A 21,443-nucleotide genomic window follows, 5' to 3' on the forward strand; every position below is an offset into this window, starting at 1 on the left:
GCGAATGTAAATATTACTAAGTATATGTTAAACTATAATAGCACTTGCTGTTCAGCATGACAGTCATTTATAGGTCGGAGTTTTACTATTACACCATGTTTATGCAGTTTCAAAAAGAGAGCATATCAACTTACAAAAAATAAAATGCTTTGTTACTGTCTAAAAAACTAACATAAACATTGCTACCCTGTTCTAAGAAGATGGGCGTATTTGGCGTGTGATCTACAGGAATCATTTGTACGAAACTTTTAAGTTTTAAATGTCAATGATTTGGTTGGCTGACCATAGCTGGTCAGATTTTACAAACAGTCATATGATTTTTTTTCACTTAGTTTGAAAGTGAACTAAGTTTAGAAAACACTCACTTTCGGGAAAATATTTTCCTTTCCCATTTCATTGGAACCCGATAACTAAAAATTGTTAAAATTTCATGTGAATTGTCGATAAATTTTCAAGTACGCCCAGATTCCTGTCGAATGCCAATATCAAAAGCCCCCTCGTTCTTTATGGGACATTTTATTTGTTTCATGTGAAATTGAAAGACGCTTTCGAACAAAATAGCTTATTTTGAAAACCTTGCTGTTGGAGATCAGAGAACACTTTATTACATGTACCAAAAACAATTTAAAACATGTTCACAAATGGGATTATGAATGACATACTCTAAAAAATCTTTAAGAGTCATGACAATAAAGAAAGAACTCAGTAGTTATTGCAAGAGGTTTCGGATCCCCCTTATATAGTGGTACAATGTAACCTTGCTTCCATGAGAAGACTACAAAACAACACAATAGCATTAAACAGTTTTATCCCATGTTTACCCCTTTATCCCTTGAATATAGCTCATGTGATATCCTTATTTATACCTCTACTGTAATTACTCTATATAAAAGTAATACCATAAAACTGCCTATTTCCCCGAGAAGAGAATTTTTCACTCATCCGAGGACTACTCCCTGGAAAATCAGAGCTACTCCCTGGGACTACTCCCTCATGAATATTTATTAGTAATTATTAGTAATTTTGACCAATCAAAGTGTTTAGTGGGCGGAGCGTTCAAGAAATCTCGAGTCTGTGACGTCATGTAATTAGCAATGTAACTTTGACGTCAAAACATTTCAACATGCGATGTCAAAATCATACTTGAATTCTAGCAAAATGAAGATAACGTTATATCTTCGAAATGTCAGTGAAAATACTTTTGAAAAATAATTTAATTGTTTTAGGACACGATTCATTACTTATCATACAATCTGTTTAACCGCATGCATTTGTTATTATGCCTCTATAGTGTTTTTTTAAATCTCTGGTAAAAAAAAATTAAATCGCCTATGATTGTTTCGGTATAATAAAACAGTTATGGAATGGGTACGAGGGAAATAGCAAATTTATGGTTCCCGTCGGCAGAAAACTTCGCCGCCTCGGGAAATAGTTTCCTTCCTCGGGGAACCATAAATTTGCTTTTTCCCTCGTACCCATTCCATAACTGTATACTATTCCACAAAAGGTATGCCACTCGTGAAATTTATGACGTCACAATGGTTTTTGCGTTAGCGTGATGCAGTAAAAATAAAGTGGAGTCCTATATATAAAAATAGTTTAAAACATCATCTGGGAAGTATTTAACAATGGAATCTCCCAAGATTTGCAGTTGGATATACCTTTTATCCAACTCATTGTGTGTTTTCCCTCGCTAACGCTCGGATTTAAAAATCACACAACTTGATGAAAAAAAATCTCATCCAACTTCAAAGTATTTCAGATCCTATATTTATCCCATGTTTACCCTTCATCCCGTGGATATAGCTCATGTGATATCGTTTTCGTATCCAACATCTGTGACGTCAAAATGGGTTCTGCGTAAGCATAATGAAGTAAAATAAAGAGTTCTATATAAAAACAGTGTAAAACATCGATATGATTGTAAAACACATGGGATAAAAATAATCTCACATAATTTGTATTTTGATAGGGTTTTTATCCACTCGTGTGTTTTTATCCCCTACAAATCATGTGATTTTACGGTGCATTCAAGAACACGTTCACCACCGAAGTTAACATTCTCATACATGAATTGATCCACACCATTAGTGCTTTTCTGTATTTCAGTTTGCTAATTGTGAGCTTTTAGGAACGTGTATATTTTAAAAATAAAACAAATATAATTGTATATTACATACAAACAAACAAATATGAATAATCACTAAATAATCACACACCAGCTCTCCCTAAGATTTAGAAGCCTAGCATTTTGAGGTGAACGTTCTTGAAATGCGTTTTTTCTGGCCCTTTCAATGGCTGCACTATAGGCTAGATTTGGATTTTCTCGTCTCAATCTTTCTGCGTCCTTATCAAGTATTTTATAAGCTTTAGAGTACAGTGGGTGTTCATAATAAACCGCATCTTTGTTCCTGCTAATAAGGTTTTCGAGCTCCTCGTCGAAATGATTTATCAACATTTGATCAACATTTCTATTATTTCCAAAACTAAGATATCTGTCGTTACATTTTGCACAGAGTCCTCTTATCTCCTTTGACTCCCTTATCAAATCTGGGACTTCTTCATTCTCAGCATGAGTGAAAACGACGATTGCGTATTTATAAGTTTTATCTTTTAGCAAATTTTCAAAATCCTTAAACATTTCTACATCAGACTGTTGTATTCTTTGTTCTGCAGATATAACGTAAACAATGGCATGGAATCCGGGAGATGTTACATACAAACACAGCTTCAAGTTATTTCGGAATCGGTCTCTATCTCTGTGTAATCCCTGAGCCCCTGGTGTATCAAAGACTACATATTTTTTATTATTCCTTTCAACACTTTCATATGCACACACTTCAGTCACGGGCCTAAAACTTTTTCTGCTTTTAAAAACATTTCTACCTATTATTGCGTTCCCAGTGGCACTTTTACCAGATCCAACCTTTCCTAGAAGAAGTACCCTCCTCTCTTTCGAAACATCTCCTGAAAACAACAAAGAGAAACACAATTGATAAAAAAACAATCATATCATTTAACAACAAACAAACTAATGAATTTAGTTCATCTTGATGAAAGGAACTTGAGGATTAAACTATTCCAAATACTGAAGCCGTAAAATTTTTTTTTTAATTAAAATCTTATACATTTACCATCTAAATTTTATGAAGATCTAGAAAAATTGACAATGTCGCCTGTACAACATCACTATCTTTTGATATACTTATATTCGTAGATTAAAAAAAAAATTGCGCTTTTAAACTGATTTATTTCTTATATGTTTTAGACTTTTTAAAAAAAAAATTTTATTGTTTCATTTGCCAGAAATTATTGGAGAATTTTGAGAAAGATGGGAAGTGAGAAAACAGGAAAATGTAGAGTATTGAAGAATTTGCAGATACTGCTGTTATTTTAATGAAATTGAAACAAAAGAAATTGATAAAATCTTAACACCCTTCCCTACAGTCATTTTCACGCAAAACCATTTCCTATTTCCAACACAAAATCCCGCGTATACCGTTTCCCTGCAATCACGCATTTTTCACGCACTTTCAAAGGTTCATTATTCTTCCATTTAAGGACAGATGATACAAACAAAATATGAATGCCTGGGTTGGTATATATTTTTGGTCTAATTTCATTGCAAATGATGCAGCAGATAAATTTCTAGAATATAAAGAAATTATAAACCTTCTGTGATGTTCAGAAGTCTACATCTCTGAAACCATCCTTATTAATCTATACAATTATTTTTCACTTCAAATTCCAGTTTTTGTAAAAAAAAAAAAAAAAAAAAAAAGAAAAGAAAAAGCGATATATGGTAAATGTCTGAATTGGTCCCTTAAAATGGATATCTTAATTTTACTTTATATATAGCTTTAATTTGTACAGCTATATAATTGTGCAACCTTTATTGGTCATTTTAATTTTGATCGTAATGCCGTTAATTTAGAAATATGACATCATAAAATTCACGTTTTCCCGCCATTTTAGCATATTTTGTATATACTGCTTATTTTCAAGCAGTTTTTTTTCCAGAAAATATAGAGCACAGCCTAGAATAAGCTTTATATTTTAACCAAAGATGTATCTATCCAATACTAATTAGTGACAGAAAAATGATGCATGTTACACACCATCAAGAAAAAGGCATATTTTTGGCTTTTATGTTAGATAGCAAAAAAAGCATTATTTCTCATGTCATTTACAGCTAGTGAGTGCATATAAATGTGAAAAATATATTGGAAATATTTCTAATATAATCTCTTCTACAAAATAAATATCAATAAAACATATCTGAATGTCATTCTAAAATGTTGATTTTTAGGGGGCCAAAATTGGCTCTTATCATATATACTCCTTTGAATAACAAATTTAAAACTATGCGGAAAAAGTTATTCATTTTACTCATTTAAACATGACCCAAATTGTTATTTTCACATTTTTTGACAAAAGTTTGTATCATCTGTCCTTAATACCATTTCCCATTTATTTTATACTTGCTTAAATCTCATAAATAAGAAAAGATATAATCTTTGAAATATTATGTCATAATTATTTACGCTAAATTTTAGAGAAACCTGTACCGCGCTTTAAAGTTCTTGCGGGGGAAAGGTTATGTAATATTTTTATGTCGTGGACATTACGAGAGCTGTTCGCAAATTATTGAGACACTCACTTTTACTTCATTAAGGAGAAAGATTAATTCATGAAAATTGATCAACATTTTACGAAGAACGAATAAGATAAAAATAATCTAATTTCTAGAATAATAACATAATTTCTGGTGAATTTATAGACATGCATATGTATAAGGACCTGAAGCAGACTCGCTACATCTTTGAAAGTCATTTCAGCCGGAGGTGTTTTCGCATATGAAACGATCGTAAAGCGTTTACTCTTCTCTGTTTGTTATCACATATACCATTACAAAAATCAAACTGTCACTTTTCTTAAACGATTCTTTAAAATAAAAATATGTGATGTTGCTAAATCAGTAGAAAATTTTCATGTGTGGGACACAATGACTTTGCATCATGCAGTGCCGATTATGCAACGCGGGTCAACAATATTACTGGTGTTGTAGGATAGGATCCCCCATAGCCAGTTTCCCCCCGGATATCGTACTCCAGAGTAGGACCCCCCCCGAGGGAAAAATCTCACACCAGAGCCAAATTTCCCCCTCTTTCTTTCTCAGAGTAGGATTCCCCTCTCGTTAAAGAGTCAATACAAACCACAGCCGCAAAATTTTTGTGGAAAAAGAGATTAACGACACACTGATTTTTAAAAAGCAAATGTGTTTTTTTCGAATCTCGAAAAAATGTTCTGAGCATATATATATTTCAATGTCAGTCAAAAGCTCATTAGAGCTGTGTTATTTTTAAACTACCATACTGACTTCAATAAATAAAGTTTTTCTTATCTTCAAATCATGGAATCTCAACCAAAAACATTTATCTTTCAAAAGAACTGTAAATATTCTCAAAATATGATGAAACAAACAAAAAATGGAGTTCTGGATTGGTATATATTTTGAAGGGGAACGAAATGCAAACTTGAAATGTACCTACCAAAAATTAGCTCAATATCTCCAATCGTTTAAAAAACATTGCGGAAAACCGCTAAAAAATGAAAAGGTCTTGATTCCTTTAAAGCCGCTTAACCCGAAACAGGCACATATTATCTTACACAATAAAAGTACGTCATTACATAGATAATATATAAAAATAAATTATAAGATTGATTTAATAGTTTATTACAACAATTCTCAGATCAAAAACCTTATTGACAAACAGTAGTTCCTGACGGAAGGTTAAGATCTGTTGTGAAGTCAATTTTGAAAAAAAATAAGTTTATTGGATATATCTAATAATGAGGGTAATTCAAACCCGAGTATTTTTTTCTCTATTATTAGAAGCCTTAGTCATAATACTTCTTTTCAAAATTAAGAACTTAATGGAATATAATCCATAGTAATTTTTATATTAATATGCATATTTAAAGAATAAAGGAAAATCAGATGTTTTAAATGATTTTTTAAAGGAGCTAAAATATTGTCCGTGTACAGGTAATATATGTACTTTGTTGTGAAAAAAATGCTCGGGTGTGTTCTTCATGAGATAAACATGATAAATTTAATTTTTCGAAGGTGATTTCACGCGATATCAACAATGATCAACATAGGATTATTTTTTGTGTGACCTAACAAAAATTATTTTTTTAACTTTTGAATTTTGATATCTTTTAAAAGAAAAGGACTTTGGGGATATAATTTGACAAAAGTTGAACCAATTTATGGACACTTATTTTTCAAGAAGAAAATTGAATATGTATTTTTAGCGATTAGAATGGGACCAAGCGGCTTTAAAAATTGAAGCAAAACAAAACTCAAACTTGATCTCATCAACATATATACTCTTATACCACAAATCAGCTCAATGTCTTCAAGCATTTAGAAAAAAAGTGCGGAAAACTAATTGAGACACACAGAGTGACAGGTAGACAGACAGACGGACGGACAGACGCAGATGAAACTTATTGTCCTATCCATTTTCATCATTTTTTTTTATTAAAAAATATTTTGACGGTAGCTGAGAAAAATTGGATTTAAATTTCCATGTTCATTTTTCAGGTACGTTATATTCAATACACATGGTCGCCATTTTGAAGAAGTGACACTTGTAGCAATGTGCCAACCATTCCTCCTCAGGAATAAGTAAAGCAAGTATATTCCGGGGGGGGGGGGGGTGCTCTGGGGGAAATCGCACTCTATACATTTAACTACTACACAGAATAGGATTACCCCAAGAAAATTGACTCTGGTGTGATTTCCTGGGGAGAAAAGTTGAAAAGTTATATACGTATTTAGGGGTATACCGGGAGTTTTTAACGTTGGCGTTGCATATTTTCAATATTTGATTTTGGGACTGATCCAGGTACTCCTACCATTGACACACACATATATATATATAGTATTGAAAAAAGGAAATTTAATATTTGTAAAACATTTCTTGCTTTTATTAATTTTTAGTCTTTGTCAAATGTATACGCAAATTTTTTTCGGCAAGACGTTTATTAGAAAGAAAAATATACACCATGTCTCAATAATTTCCGAACAGCCCTCGTAAATGTATGTTGCGTCACAGTGCAGCAAGTTGTAAAGAGTTAATATTTAAATACAAAATTAAAATCATCTTTTATGTTCATGTATAGAGTAATTTTATAGATATCAAGATAACCTTCACTACATCGGCTTTCGTCCGTACTTGTCGCAAAATCATGAAGACCAATATTGTCCCAGCTTTGATTCAATCCAGATTTCCCTTTGAAATAAAAGACACATGCAATGAATTCCAGTTACATAGAAATTTTGTTTTGCATTTCGAAAACAGATGTGCATAAAAACAAAAAAATTATTACAGACATATGCAACATAGCTTTAAAATAACTTTATAGTTTACTGTTTTTATGTTAGTATAAATTAATATACCCCACGCTTCAGTTTGCTAATTGTGAGCTTTTAGGAACGTGTATATTTTAAAAATAAAACAAATAATTGTATATTACATACAAACAAACAAATATGAATAATCACTAAATAATCACACACCAGCTCTCCCTAAGATTTAGAAGCCTAGCATTTTGAAGTGAACGTTCTTGAAATGCGTTTTTTCTGGCCCTTTCAATGGCTGCACTATAGGCTAGATTTGGATTTTCTCGTCTCAATCTTTCTGCGTCCTTATCAAGTATTTTATAAGCTTTAGAGTACAGTGGGTGTTCATAATAAACCGCATCTTTGTTCCTGCTAATAAGGTTTTCGAGCTCCTCGTCGAAATGATTTATCAACATTTGATCAACATTTCTATTATTTCCAAAACTAAGATATCTGTCGTTACATTTTGCACAGAGTCCTCTTATCTCCTTTGACTCCCTTATCAAATCTGGGACTTCTTCATTCTCAGCATGAGTGAAAACGACGATTGCGTATTTATAAGTTTTATCTTTTAGCAAATTTTCAAAATCCTTAAACATTTCTACATCAGACTGTTGTATTCTTTGTTCTGCAGATATAACGTAAACAATGGCATGGAATCCGGGAGATGTTACATACAAACACAGCTTCAAGTTATTTCGGAATCGGTCTCTATCTCTGTGTAATCCCTGAGCCCCTGGTGTATCAAAGACTACATATTTTTTATTATTCCTTTCAACACTTTCATATGCACACACTTCAGTCACGGGCCTAAAACTTTTTCTGCTTTTAAAAACATTTCTACCTATTATTGCGTTCCCAGTGGCACTTTTACCAGATCCAACCTTTCCTAGAAGAAGTACCCTCCTCTCTTTCGAAACATCTCCTGAAAACAACAAAGAGAAACACAATTGATAAAAAAACAATCATATCATTTAACAACAAACAAACTAATGAATTTAGTTCATCTTGATGAAAGGAACTTGAGGAGTAAACTATTCCAAATACTGAAGCCGTAAAATTTTTTTTTTAATTAAAATCTTATACATTTACCATCTAAATTTTATGAAGATCTAGAAAAATTGACAATGTCGCCTGTACAACATCACTATCTTTTGATATACTTATATTCGTAGATTTAAAAAAAAATTGCGCTTTTAAACTGATTTATTTCTTATATGTTTTAGACTTTTTAAAAAAAAAATTTTATTGTTTCATTTGCCAGAAATTATTGGAGAATTTTGAGAAAGATGGGAAGTGAGAAAACAGGAAAATGTAGAGTATTGAAGAATTTGCAGATACTGCTGTTATTTTAATGAAATTGAAACAAAAGAAATTGATAAAATCTTAACACCCTTCCCTACAGTCATTTTCACGCAAAACCATTTCCTATTTCCAACACAAAATCCCGCGTATACCGTTTCCCTGCAATCACGCATTTTTCACGCACTTTCAAAGGTTCATTATTCTTCCATTTAAGGACAGATGATTCAAACAAAAATAAATGCCTGGGTTGGTATAAATTTTTCGGTCTAATTTCATTGCAAATGATGCACATTATAAATTTCTAGAATATAAAGAAATTGTAAACCTTCTATAATGTTTAAAAGTCTGCCCTTCTAGATCTGAAACCATCCTTATTAATCTATACAAATATTTTTCACTTCAAATTCCATTTTTTGTAAAAAAAAAAAAAAGAAAAGAAAAAGCGATATATGGTAAATGTCTCAATTGGCCCCTTAAAATGGATATCTTAATTTTACTTTATATATAGCTTTAATTTGTACAGCTATATAATTGTGCAACCTTTATTGGTCATTTTAATTTTGATCGTAATGTCGTTAATTTAGAAATATGACATCATAAAATTCACGTTTTCCCGCCATTTTAGCATATTTTGTATATACTGCTTATTTTCAAGCAGTTTTTTTTCCAGAAAATATAGAGCACAGCCTAGAATAAGCTTTATATTTTAACCAAAGATGTATCTATCCAATACTAATTAGTGACAGAAAAATGATGCATGTTATACACCATCAAGAAAAAGGCATATTGTTGGCTTTTATGTTAGATAGCAAAAATAGCATTATTTCTCATGTCATTTACAAAAAGTGAGTGCATATAAATGTGAAAAATATATTGGAAATATTTCTAATATAATCTCTTCTGCAAAATAAATATCAATAAAACATATCTGAATGTCATTCTAAAATGTTGATTTTTAGGGGGCCAAAATTGGCTCTTATCATATATACTCCTTTGAATAACAAATTTAAAACTATGCGGAAAAAGTTATTCATTTTACTCATTTAAACATGACCCAAATTGTTATTTTCACATTTTTTGACAAAAGTTTGTATCATCTGTCCTTAATACCATTTCCCATTTATTTTATACTTGCTTAAATCTCATAAATAAGAAAAGATATAATCTTTGAAATATTATGTCATAATTATTTACGCTAAATTTTAGAGAAACCTGTACCGCGCTTTAAAGTTCTTGCGGGGGAAAGGTTATGTAATATTTTTATGTCGTGGACATTACGAGAGCTGTTCGCAAATTATTGAGACACTCACTTTTACTTCATTAAGGAGAAAGATTAATTCATGAAAATTGATCAACATTTTACGAAGAACGAATAAGATAAAAATAATCTAATTTCTAGAATAATAACATAATTTCTGGTGAATTTATAGACATGCATATGTATAAGGACCTGAAGCAGACTCGCTACATCTTTGAAAGTCATTTCAGCCGGAGGTGTTTTCGCATATGAAACGATCGTAAAGCGTTTACTCTTCTCTGTTTGTTATCACATATACCATTACAAAAATCAAACTGTCACTTTTCTTAAACGATTCTTTAAAATAAAAATATGTGATGTTGCTAAATCAGTAGAAAATTTTCATGTGTGGGACACAATGACTTTGCATCATGCAGTGCCGATTATGCAACGCGGGTCAACAATATTACTGGTGTTGTAGGATAGGATCCCCCATAGCCAGTTTCCCCCCGGATATCGTACTCCAGAGTAGGAACCCCCCCGAGGGAAAAATCTCACACCAGAGCCAAAATTTCCCCCTCTTTCTTTCTCAGAGTGGGATTTTCCCCCTCGTTATAGAATCCATATAAACCACAGCCGCAAAATTTTTGAGAAAAAAGATAAACGGCAAACTGATTTTTAAAAGGTAAATGAGTGTTTTTCGAATCTTGAAAAAATGTTCTGAGCATATATATATTTCAATGTCAGTCAAAAGCTCATTAGAGCTGTGTTATTTTTAAACTACCATACTGACTTTAATAAATAAAGTTTTTCTTATCTTCAAATCATGGAATCTCAACCAAAAACATTTATCTTTCAAAAGAACTGTAAATATTCTCAAAATATGATGAAACAAACAAAAAATGGAGTTCTGGATTGGTATATATTTTGAAGGGGAACGAAATGCAAACTTGAAATGTACCTACCAAAAATTAGCTCAATATCTCCAATCGTTTAAAAAACATTGCGGAAAACCGCTAAAAAATGAAAAGGTCTTGATTCCTTTAAAGCCGCTTAACCCGAAACAGGCACATATTATCTTACACAATAAAAGTACGTCATTACATAGATAATATATAAAAATAAATTATAAGATTGATTTAATAGTTTATTACAACAATTCTCAGATCAAAAACCTTATTGACAAACAGTAGTTCCTGACGGAAGGTTAAGATCTGTTGTGAAGTCAATTTTGAAAAAAAATAAGTTTATTGGATATATCTAATAATGAGGGTAATTCAAACCCGAGTATTTTTTTCTCTATTATTAGAAGCCTTAGTCATAATACTTCTTTTCAAAATTAAGAACTTAATGGAATATAATCCATAGTAATTTTTATATTAATATGCATATTTAAAGAATAAAGGAAAATCAGATGTTTTAAATGATTTTTTAAACGAGCTAAAATATTGTCCGTGTACAGGTAATATATGTACTTTGTTGTGAAAAAAAATGCTCGGGTGTGTTCTTCATGAGATAAACATGATAAATTTAATTTTTCGAAGGTGATTTCACGCGATATCAACAATGATCAACATAGGATTATTTTTTGTGTGACCTAACAAAAATTATTTTTTTAACTTTTGAATTTTGATATCTTTTAAAAGAAAAGGACTTTGGGGATATAATTTGACAAAAGTTGAAACAATTTATGGACACTTATTTTTCAAGAAGAAAATTGAATATGTATTTTTAGCGATTAGAATGGGACCAAGCGGCTTTAAAAATTGAAGCAAAACAAAACTCAAACTTGATCTCATCAACATATATACTCTTATACCACAAATCAGCTCAATGTCTTCAAGCATTTAGAAAAAAAGTGCGGAAAACTAATTGAGACACACAGAGTGACAGGTAGACAGACAGACGGACGGACAGACGCAGATGAAACTTATTGTCCTATCCATTTTCATCATTTTTTTTTATTAAAAAAATATTTTGACGGTAGCTGAGAAAAATTGGATTTAAATTTCCATGTTCATTTTTCAGGTACGTTATATTCAATACACATGGTCGCCATTTTGAAGAAGTGACACTTGTAGCAATGTGCCAACCATTCCTCCTCAGGAATAAGTAAAGCAAGTATATTCCGGGGGGGGGGGGGGTGCTCTGGGGGAAATCGCACTCTATACATGTAACTACTACACAGAATAGGATTACCCCAAGAAAATTGACTCTGGTGTGATTTCCTGGGGAGAAAAGTTGAAAAGTTATATACGTATTTAGGGGTATACCGGGAGTTTTTAACGTTGGCGTTGCATATTTTCAATATTTGATTTTGGGACTGATCCAGGTACTCCTACCATTGACACACATATATATATAGTATTGAAAAAAGGAAATTTAATATTTGTAAAACATTTCTTGCTTTTATTAATTCTTAGTCTTTGTCAAATGTATACGCAAATTTTTTTCGGCAAGACGTTTATTAGAAAGAAAAATATACACCATGTCTCAATAATTTCCGAACAGCCCTCGTAAATGTATGTTGCGTCACAGTGCAGTAAGTTGTAAAGAGTTAATATTTAAATACAAAATTAAAATCATCTTTTATGTTCATGTATAGAGTAATTTTATAGATATCAAGATAACCTTCACTACATCGGCTTTCGTCCGTACTTGTCGCAAAATCATGAAGACCAATATTGTCCCAGCTTTGATTCAATCCAGATTTCCCTTTGAAATAAAAGACACATGCAATGAATTCCAGTTACATAGAAATTTTGTTTTGCATTTCGAAAACAGATGTGCATAAAAACAAAAAATTTATTACAGACATATGCAACATAGCTTTAAAATAACTTTATAGTTTACTGTTTTTATGTTAGTATAAATTAATATACCCCACGCTTGAAAACCGGGAGGGTATATACATGTAGTAATCGGGATGTCCGTCCGTCCGTCTGTTACTCTTTGGGGTACCTATCTCTTATCCGCAACTCCTCTTTTATCAATGAATGAAATTTAATGAGACTTTCACAGAATTTTTATTACATATTGCCGTTGTGACCTCTTATTTTATTTTTTGATCCGACACACGTTTTATTTCCGGTCTACAAGCAAAACAGGGACTTTTTCATTATAATCAGATGGAAGGCGGGACTACCAATTAGTGACCTCTTGCTCTTTGATGAGTGTTAACATGATAACAAGACCAACTGATCATTTCCAATGAACCGCCCTAACAAAAAAATACTATACATGTAGTTAACTATAGTTAATTATAGTTTACTATAGCTAACTATAGTAAATCAAAGTGTCAAAGTTTCCGCCAAAGTTTTTCAAAGTGTCAAAGTTTTTGCCAAAGTTTTTCAAAGTGTCAAAGTTTTCGTCAAAGTTTTTCAAAGTGTCAAAGTTTTTGCCAAAGTTTTTCAAAGTGTCAAAGTTTTTGCCAAAGTTTTTCAAAGTGTCAAAGTTTTCGCCAAAGTTTTTCAAAGTGTTAAAGTTTTCACCAAAGTTTTTGAAAATGTCAACGTTTTGGACAAAGTTTTTCAAATTGTCAACGTTTTGGACAAAGTTTTTCAAAGTGTCAAAGTTTTCGTCAAAGTTTTTTAAAGTGCCAAAGTTTTTGAAGTTTTTTTAAGCATCAAAGTTTTGAATAAACTTTTTCAACGTGTCTAAGTTTTCAACAAAGTTGTTCAAAGTGTCAAAGTTTTCAACAAAGTTGTTCAAAGTGTCAAAGTTTTAGCCAAAGTTTTTCAAAGTGTCAAAGTTTTCGTCAAAGTTTTTTAAAGTGCCAAAGTTTTTGAAGTTTTTTTAAGCATCAAAGTTTTGAATAAACTTTTTCAACGTGTCTAAGTTTTCAACAAAGTTGTTCAAAGTGTCAAAGTTTTTGCCAAAGTTTTTCAAAGTGTCAAAGTTTTCGATAAAGTTTTTCAAAGTTTCAAAGTTTTCAATAAAGTTTTTCAAAGTGTCAGCGTCTTCGATAAAGTTTTTCAAAGTGTTAAAGTATCAAAGTTTTTGATAAAGTTTTTATAAGTATCAAAATAAGTATCAAAGTTTTTGATAAGTTTTTTTAAGTATCAAAGTTTTGGATAAAGTTTTTTGAAGTATCAAAGTTTTGTATAACGTTTTTTGAAGTATCAAAGTTTTGGATAAAGTTTTTCAAAGTGTCAAAGTTTTTGATAAAATTTTTCAAAGTGTCAAAGTTTTCGATAAAGTTTTTGCAAAGTGTCAAAGTTTTCGATAAAGTTTTTCAAAGTGTCAAAGTTTTCGCCAAAGTTTTTCAAAGTGTCAAAGTTTTTGATAAAGATTTCAAATTGTCAAAGTTTTTGATAAAGATTTCAAAGTGTCAAAGTTTTTGATAAAGTTTTCAAAGTGTCAACGTTTTTGATAAAGTTTTCAAAGTGTCAACGTTTTTGATAAAGTTTTCAAAGTGTCAAAGTTTTCGATAAAGTTTTCAAAGTGTCAAATTTTTCGATAAAGTTTTTCAAAGTGTCAAAGTTTTCAATAAAGTTTTTCAAAGTGTTAAAGTCTTCAATTAAGTTTTTCAAGGTGGTAAAGTATCAAAGTTTTGGATAAAAGTTTTTTAAGTATCAAAATTTTGGATAGTTTTTTGAAGTATCAAAGTTTTGGATAAAGTTTTTCAAAGTGTCAAAGTTTTCGATAAAGTTTTTCAAAGTGTCAAAGTTTTCGATAAAGTTTTTCAAAGTGTCAAAGTTTCCGCCAAAGTTTTTCAAAGTGTCAAAGTTTCCGCCAAAGTTTTTCAAAGTGTCAAAGTTTTCGCCAAAGTTTTTCAAAGTGTCAAAGTTTTCGCCAAAGTTTTTCAAAGTGTCAAAGTTTTCGATAAAGTTTCTCAAAGTGACAAAGTTTTTGCCAAAGATTTTCAAAGTGTCAAAGTTTTTGCTAAAGTTTTTCAAAGTGTCAAAGTTTTCGTCAAGATTTTAAAATGCCAAAGTTTTTAAAGTTTTTTTAAGCATCAAAGTTTTGAATTAACTTTTTCAAAGTGTCTAAGTTTTCAACAAACTTTTTCAAAGTGTCAAAGTTTTTGCCAAAATTTTTGAAAGTGTCAAAGTTTTCGATAAAGTTTTTCAAAGTGTTAAAGTATCACCATTTTCGATAAAGTTTTTATAAGTATCAAAGTTTTGGATAAAGTTTTTTTAAGTATCAAAGTTTTAGATAAAGTTTTTCAAAGCATCAAAGTTTGCGATAAAGTTTTTCAAAGTGTCAAAGTTTTAGATAAAGTTTTTTCAAAGTGTCAAAGTTTCCGCCAAAGTTTTTCAAAGTGTCAAAGTTTTTGCCAAAGTTTTTCAAAGTGTCAAAGTTTTCGCCAAAGTTTTTCAAAGTGTCAAAGTTTTTGCCAAAGTTTTTCAAAGTGTCAAAGTTTTCGCCAAAGTTTTTCAAAGTGTTAAAGTTTTCGCCAAAGTTTTTCAAAGTGTCAAAGTTTTGGACAAAGTTTTTCAAAGTGTCATTGTCTTCGATAAAGTTTTTCAAAGTGTTAAAGTATCAAAGTTTTTGATAAAGTTTTTATAAGTATCAAAGTTTTTGATAAAGTTTTTTTAAGTATCAAAGTTTTGGATAAAGTTTTTTGAAGTATCAAAGTTTTGGATAAAGTTTTTCAAAGTGTCAAAGTTTTGGATAAAGTTTTTCAAAGTGTCAAAGTTTTCGCCAAAATTTTTCAAAGTGTCAAAGTTTTTGATAAAGATTTCAAAGTGTCAAAGTTTTTGATAAAGATTTCAAAGTGTCAAAGTTTTTGATAAAGTTTTCAAAGTGTCAAAGTTTTTGATAAAGTTTTTCAAAGTGTCAAAGTTTTCAATAAAGTTTTTCAAAGTGTCAAAGTCTTCAATTAAGGTTTTCAAAGTGGTAAAGTATCAAAGTTTTGGATAAAAGTTTTTTAAGTATCAAAGTTTTGGATAAAGTTTTTTGAAGTATCAAAGTTTTGGATAAAGTTTTTCAAAGTGTCAAAGTTTTGGATAAAGTTTTTCAAAGTGTCAAAGTTTTCGATACAGTTTTTCAAAGTGTCAAAGTTTCAACCAAAGTTTTTCAAAGTGTCAAGTTTCCGCCAAAGTTTTTCAAAGTGTCAAAGTTTCCGCCAAAGTTTTTCAAAGTGTCAAAGTTTTCGTCAAAGTTTTTCAAAGTGTCAAAGTTTTTGCCAAAGTTTTTCAAAGTTTCAAAGTTTTCGTCAAAGTTTTTCAAAGTGTCAAAGTTTTCGCCAAAGATTTTCAAAGTGTCAATGTTTTTGCCAAAGTTTTTCAAAGTGTCAAAGTATTCGTCAAAGTTTTTCAAAGTGTCAAAGTTATCACTATAGTAAATCAAAGTTTTCAAAGCGTCAAAGTTTTAACTTTAGTTAACTTTTGTAAACTATAGTTAACTATAGTTTACTATAGTATTTTTTGTTAGGGCGTTCACGGTAGCTCAGTCGGTAGAGCGCTCGCTCCGTGATCGGGAGGTCGTGAGTTCGTATCTCGGCCGCGACTGACCTAGTCGATAAAATGAGTAGCAGGTTATGACTGTTCCTTCGCCATGGTGAAAGTTGCGGGCCTTCGAATGAGACCTTAAAAACCGGGGCCCCGTGTCAGCGGCAAGCGTTGACACGATAAAGATCCCTCACTGCTCAATGGCCCTGAGTGCCGAGTAAAGGTCAAGATTTGAAGCCCTTCACCGGCATACGGTGACGTCTCCATACGAGTGAAGACGTTAAATAATATACAATCAATCAATTCCAATGCTATTTTTATAAAATGGGCTTATAGTATAATTATTTCTCCAAGTTTTAACAAAATCGGCGAGAGTCAATATCCTGCCCATTTTGATGCTTGCAGAGAATGACTCTTAATAATTCTATAGCTTGGTATATGTTTTTAATGAATGTAAATTAATATGATTGTGTAAAGCAGTTTAAATAATTTGAAACTTATTTCTTACTTTTTAAATATATTTTTAAAGATACAATGCATTTAGTGCTATTTTTCAGCGCATACAAAAGACCAGAGGAATGTGATTATGTGAATGATGTAATTATTGTGCAAAAGAGTTCATATTAAACAAACCGCCACTTAAAAAAGTACAGTGAATAATGATTCATATTTTTCGTTTTGGTTAATGAAAACGAGGCAGGACACATGTTAAATAACTCTCTACTTGACCAGTAAACACAAAGAATAGAAACTATGTACATGTATCTCCCCATACTCCACTGATATAATCAAAAATAGGTGAGACTCCGCTCAGATATATTTTCTCATATTTTGAATCCTATTGATTTATTTGACTGTATTTTGTATGTAATAGCTCTTACTGCACGTCCACCTGATTTTGCAAGATTTTCTGTGTTCTTCTTAAATGTGGTAAATTCGTCAAACAAAACACCAAAATTCTTATACGATGATAAATACTCAATACGATATTCCCCTAATTAATGCCTAGGTCACATTTCCCGGCCGGTAGCCGTAGACCGGTGGTAATCGGTGGTAATCCGTGGTCTTAGCGATGCCCCAACATCGATCCACATCGGCCTAGTAGTCCTTAAAGTATCAGTCACATTATCCAGCGATGGGTAAACGATGGGCAACCAATGCGTTTTATGATAAAAATGGTGTGGTTGCCCGCCGGACTTACAAAGGCCCAGCGATGCATTGCTAATAAAAAAACGATGTTCCAGGATAATCGGCCGATGTATATTAAATCGCTCATACAGTGGTGAACATTGTTCGTACAACGGTCGACTACGGGCCAATGTTTGGTCGAACATCGACCGGTGATCGGCAGTTATCTGTTGAACACCACTCAACCCCCCGATGACCTCTGATTCAACGGATATTGGACGATGCTCGGCCGTACATCGGGCGATCCTTGTTAGTCCCCTACCGGTGAAACCGGGGGGGACTATAGGTTTCCTCTGCGTCCGTCCGTCCGTCCGTCCGTCTGTCTGTCTGTCTGTCTGTCTGTCCGTCTGTCTGTCCCCGTCAGTCTGTCCCACTTGGTTTTCCGCACTTTTTTTCTAACTGCTTGCAGATATTGAGCTGAATTTTGGTATGTGAGTGTATCTTAATGAGTTACAGATCAGGTTTGAATTTCGCTTCGCTTCATTGATTTTTGACAGAATTATGGCATTTTGAATATTTTTCATAATCGCTTAATTAAGATCGGGTTCGAACTGCGCTAACTTCCGATTGTCGACAAAAATATGAAGCGAGGAAAAGACGATGGAGAAATGAGTTAAATTTTCGTCTTTATGTGGATTATTTTATCAGTTTTAAGGCATTTACAACTTGAAAATCTTTCAGTTTGAGACATCGCTGAATTTTAACTACGAATTGTTTCCTACCGATGACCCCGCCGATTCGCAAAATGGCCTCAGTCACCGTCCGATCACTAGTGGTGCCAGCCGGCAACCATGCCATTTTCATAAAAAAAAAACTCATCGGTTTCTCATCGTATACTCCATAGCTGGATAATGTGACTGATACTTAAATGATCACTTCTTTTTCGCTGTTTTTTACGGAAGTGTACTACTTTAGATTTTTTCGGGTTTATACACAATCTCCATTTCTTGCACCAGTTGGAAACAACATCAAGAAGTGCGTCTATGTCAGCCTCGTTCTGCGCAATCAACGCTATATCATCTGCATATAGAAGGATGTTTACTTTGTTGGCACCAAATTTAATTCCATTATGTTTAAATTTTATACTTGTATAGCAAGATTGTTGATGAACAGAGCGAATAACGTTGGGGAGAGATTATTTCCCTGTCTAACTCCCGAGGTACATCCAAACCTGTCGGTGCAATGGCAACTCAAACGAACACAAGGCTCGTTTTTCTGATATAAAGATTTCACCGCTTGATAGAAATGCCCGTCTACTCCATTTATAAGTAATCTGTATTCCAACAACTCTCTCTCCACCATATCAAATGCTTTTTTTTTAAATAAAGTAAAAAAACGTAGAATTTCTGTTGCTATCCGTTTTCGTCCGTCGTCGTGCGTCGTGCGACGTCCGTCGAGCGTCGTGTTTTAACATTTGAACATTTTCAGCTTCTTCTCTGCAACCACTGAACCAATTTTCAACCAAATTTGGCACAAAGCATCTATGGATGAAAGGGAACAAAAATTGTGAATTTTATGATCCCTGCCCCAACCCCCTGGGGCCTGAGGGATGGGGCCAAAATCACTAAAATTAATGCAATCTTTAAAAATCTTCTTTTTTACTCCTGGACATCAAGCAGTCAAACTGTTTGCATGATTGTAATCAGCATTGAGTTCTCTACCAAAATTGTGAAATTCATGGCCCTTGGGTCATGGGCTCTAGTGCTAGGGCGGGGCTAAATAGGTATATAGTGAAAATGCATTATTTCTTTGAAAAATCTTCTTCTCTGCGCCTGGGTATCAAATAAACCAACTTAGTACGGGGCTGTATTGATTATATAGTAAAAATACATGAATTCTTTGAAAATCTTCTTCTCTGCTCCTGGGTTTTAAATATACTAACTAAGTACATAGGTATGATGAGCAAGAGTGCCTCTACCAAAATTGTGAATATTATGGCACCAGGGTCAGGGGTTCTGGTGTTAGGGCAGGGCTGTATTGATTATATAGGGAAAAAACATGAATTCTTTAAAAATCTTCTTCTCTGCTATTGGGGATAAATAGACTAACTAAGAGCAAAGTTATGATGAGCAAGAGTGCCTCTTTCAAAGTTGTGAATTTTATGGTTCCAGGGTCAGGGGCTCTGGTGTTATGAAGCGCCTCTATTGATTATATAGTGAAATACATTAATTCTTTGAAAATTTTCTTCTCTGATCCTAGATATGAAACAAACTATCTAAGTGCATAGTTATGATGAGCAAGAGCCAAAATTGTGAATATTATGCCCCAGGGTCAGGGGTTTTGGTGTTAGGGCAGGGTTCTATTGATTATATAGTGAAAATACATTAAATCTTTGAAAATGTTCTTCTCTGCTCCTGGGTCTTAAGCGGATTAACTACCTATATATTTATGATGAGCAAGGGCCCTAATTTTCCAAAATTGTGAATCAGGCCCCAGTCAAGGCCCCAGGGTCAGGGGTTCCATAGAGGAAGGGGGAGGGGCTGTACTTTCTGCTGAAAATGAATGAATTGTTTTAACCTGCTCTTTGATATTAATCAAATATTTTTGAAAAGCAAGGATGCTTTTTCAAAAATTGTGCTATGTGTGCATCTAGGCCTAAGGGTAAGGGGTTCATGTGTGGAAGGTGCACTACTGATTATTGCTGAATATTACTGATCAGTTGAAATGCATTTTTTGTTCCCCTACCCTGCCTATGGGTATTAAGTAACCAAACTAAGCAACTGCTTTCAAAATTGTGAATGCCAAAGCATGATCTGGCTTAAAACATGAATCAAATTCGATCACTAGAAAGTTGTTGCATAATGCTCCGGTGACCTATAAGGCCCATGGGCCTCTTGTTGATTATACTATTTAGGGTAAATACATAATCTAAGTAGGATTTTTCACAACAGAATCCGTTTTGATCATCGATCGACTAAAAGATCGTTATCGTCAAAGTAAGTCACCAGCGTGAGCCTTTTGTTCAGAATAGAACTGTAAATTTTAGTTACAACAGAGAGTACGCTTATTCCTCTATAATTCAGTTAAAGCAGAGGGTCTGATGATGAGTCCTTTAGTAACTCTACATTATGTCAACTCTTTGTGACATCTTTACACGCATTACTGTTACATTTCCTTTACATTGTAAACTTTTTATGACATTTTCTCACACTTCAATCATTTAAGAAATAAACAACGTTATTCAGTGAACATGGCGTTATGAATAGCAATTGCTCTGCTGGCATATTCCATGATGCGCGCTAGCGCATCATGGAAAATATGCCAGCAGAGCTATTGCTATTCATAATGCCATGTTCACTGAATAATCGTTGTTTATTACTTATATTTGCATTCTTTGATTTATTCAAAAATATCAGAGGAAATCCTGACTTACATAAGGACGCGGCTTCTTGTCTTCAGTAATGAAAAACATACGGCTTTAAAATCAGTACATCTGATCAGTGATACTTTTATCTAATAAATCACAAACAATTATATAAAGTATCAAACACACTTATCTGGATACAACATGTACAAGCAGCGCCGTCAACACATTCTCTTATTTTTTTGTTTTGGTGCAGTTGTGACGTCATCGATCAACGTTATTGAAACCCCTCTAACTAAAATCAACGATTTAACACTATGATGAAAAATGAGACTGTTTTTATAATGATTATTACTCCAGAATGCTTTTCTATTTTTTTTTTAGTTCTTCTATTTATTTTTAATAGCTGAAATTATTCTTGAAGTCGATATACTAGTTATAACTAGTTTTCTGAATGTTATTACCCAAGTGTGAAGAGTTATCGTTCTTTAAACAAATATGCATGATACAAAAAATAAAAATATGGCAGTTTTCTACAATTCTTAAAAAGTTTTATTATACAATTAAATACATTGACCAAAATTAAATTTTTAAAGAAAT

At 32.5% G+C, this 21,443-nt stretch overlaps 1 protein-coding gene across 1 annotated transcript; it reads right to left on the reverse strand.

The window, feature by feature from the left end:
• Positions 1 to 1,450: 1,450 nt before the first annotated feature.
• Positions 1,451 to 12,671, reverse strand: LOC134239984 (GTPase IMAP family member 8-like; the record flags this gene model as incomplete). Its single annotated transcript, XM_062722111.1, has 4 exons — positions 1,451 to 2,967; positions 7,221 to 7,304; positions 7,590 to 8,339; positions 12,588 to 12,671. Coding segments are annotated over 4 exons (1,682 nt in total), but the record flags the coding sequence as incomplete, so codon positions are not given.
• Positions 12,672 to 21,443: the final 8,772 nt, after the last annotated feature.

The sequence above is a fragment of the Saccostrea cucullata genome, unplaced genomic scaffold (genome assembly GCF_032062105.1).
Source record: "Saccostrea cucullata isolate Sc308-1 unplaced genomic scaffold, CSIRO_AGI_Scuc_v1 ctg2141, whole genome shotgun sequence".
Taxonomy (NCBI): domain Eukaryota; kingdom Metazoa; phylum Mollusca; class Bivalvia; order Ostreida; family Ostreidae; genus Saccostrea; species Saccostrea cuccullata.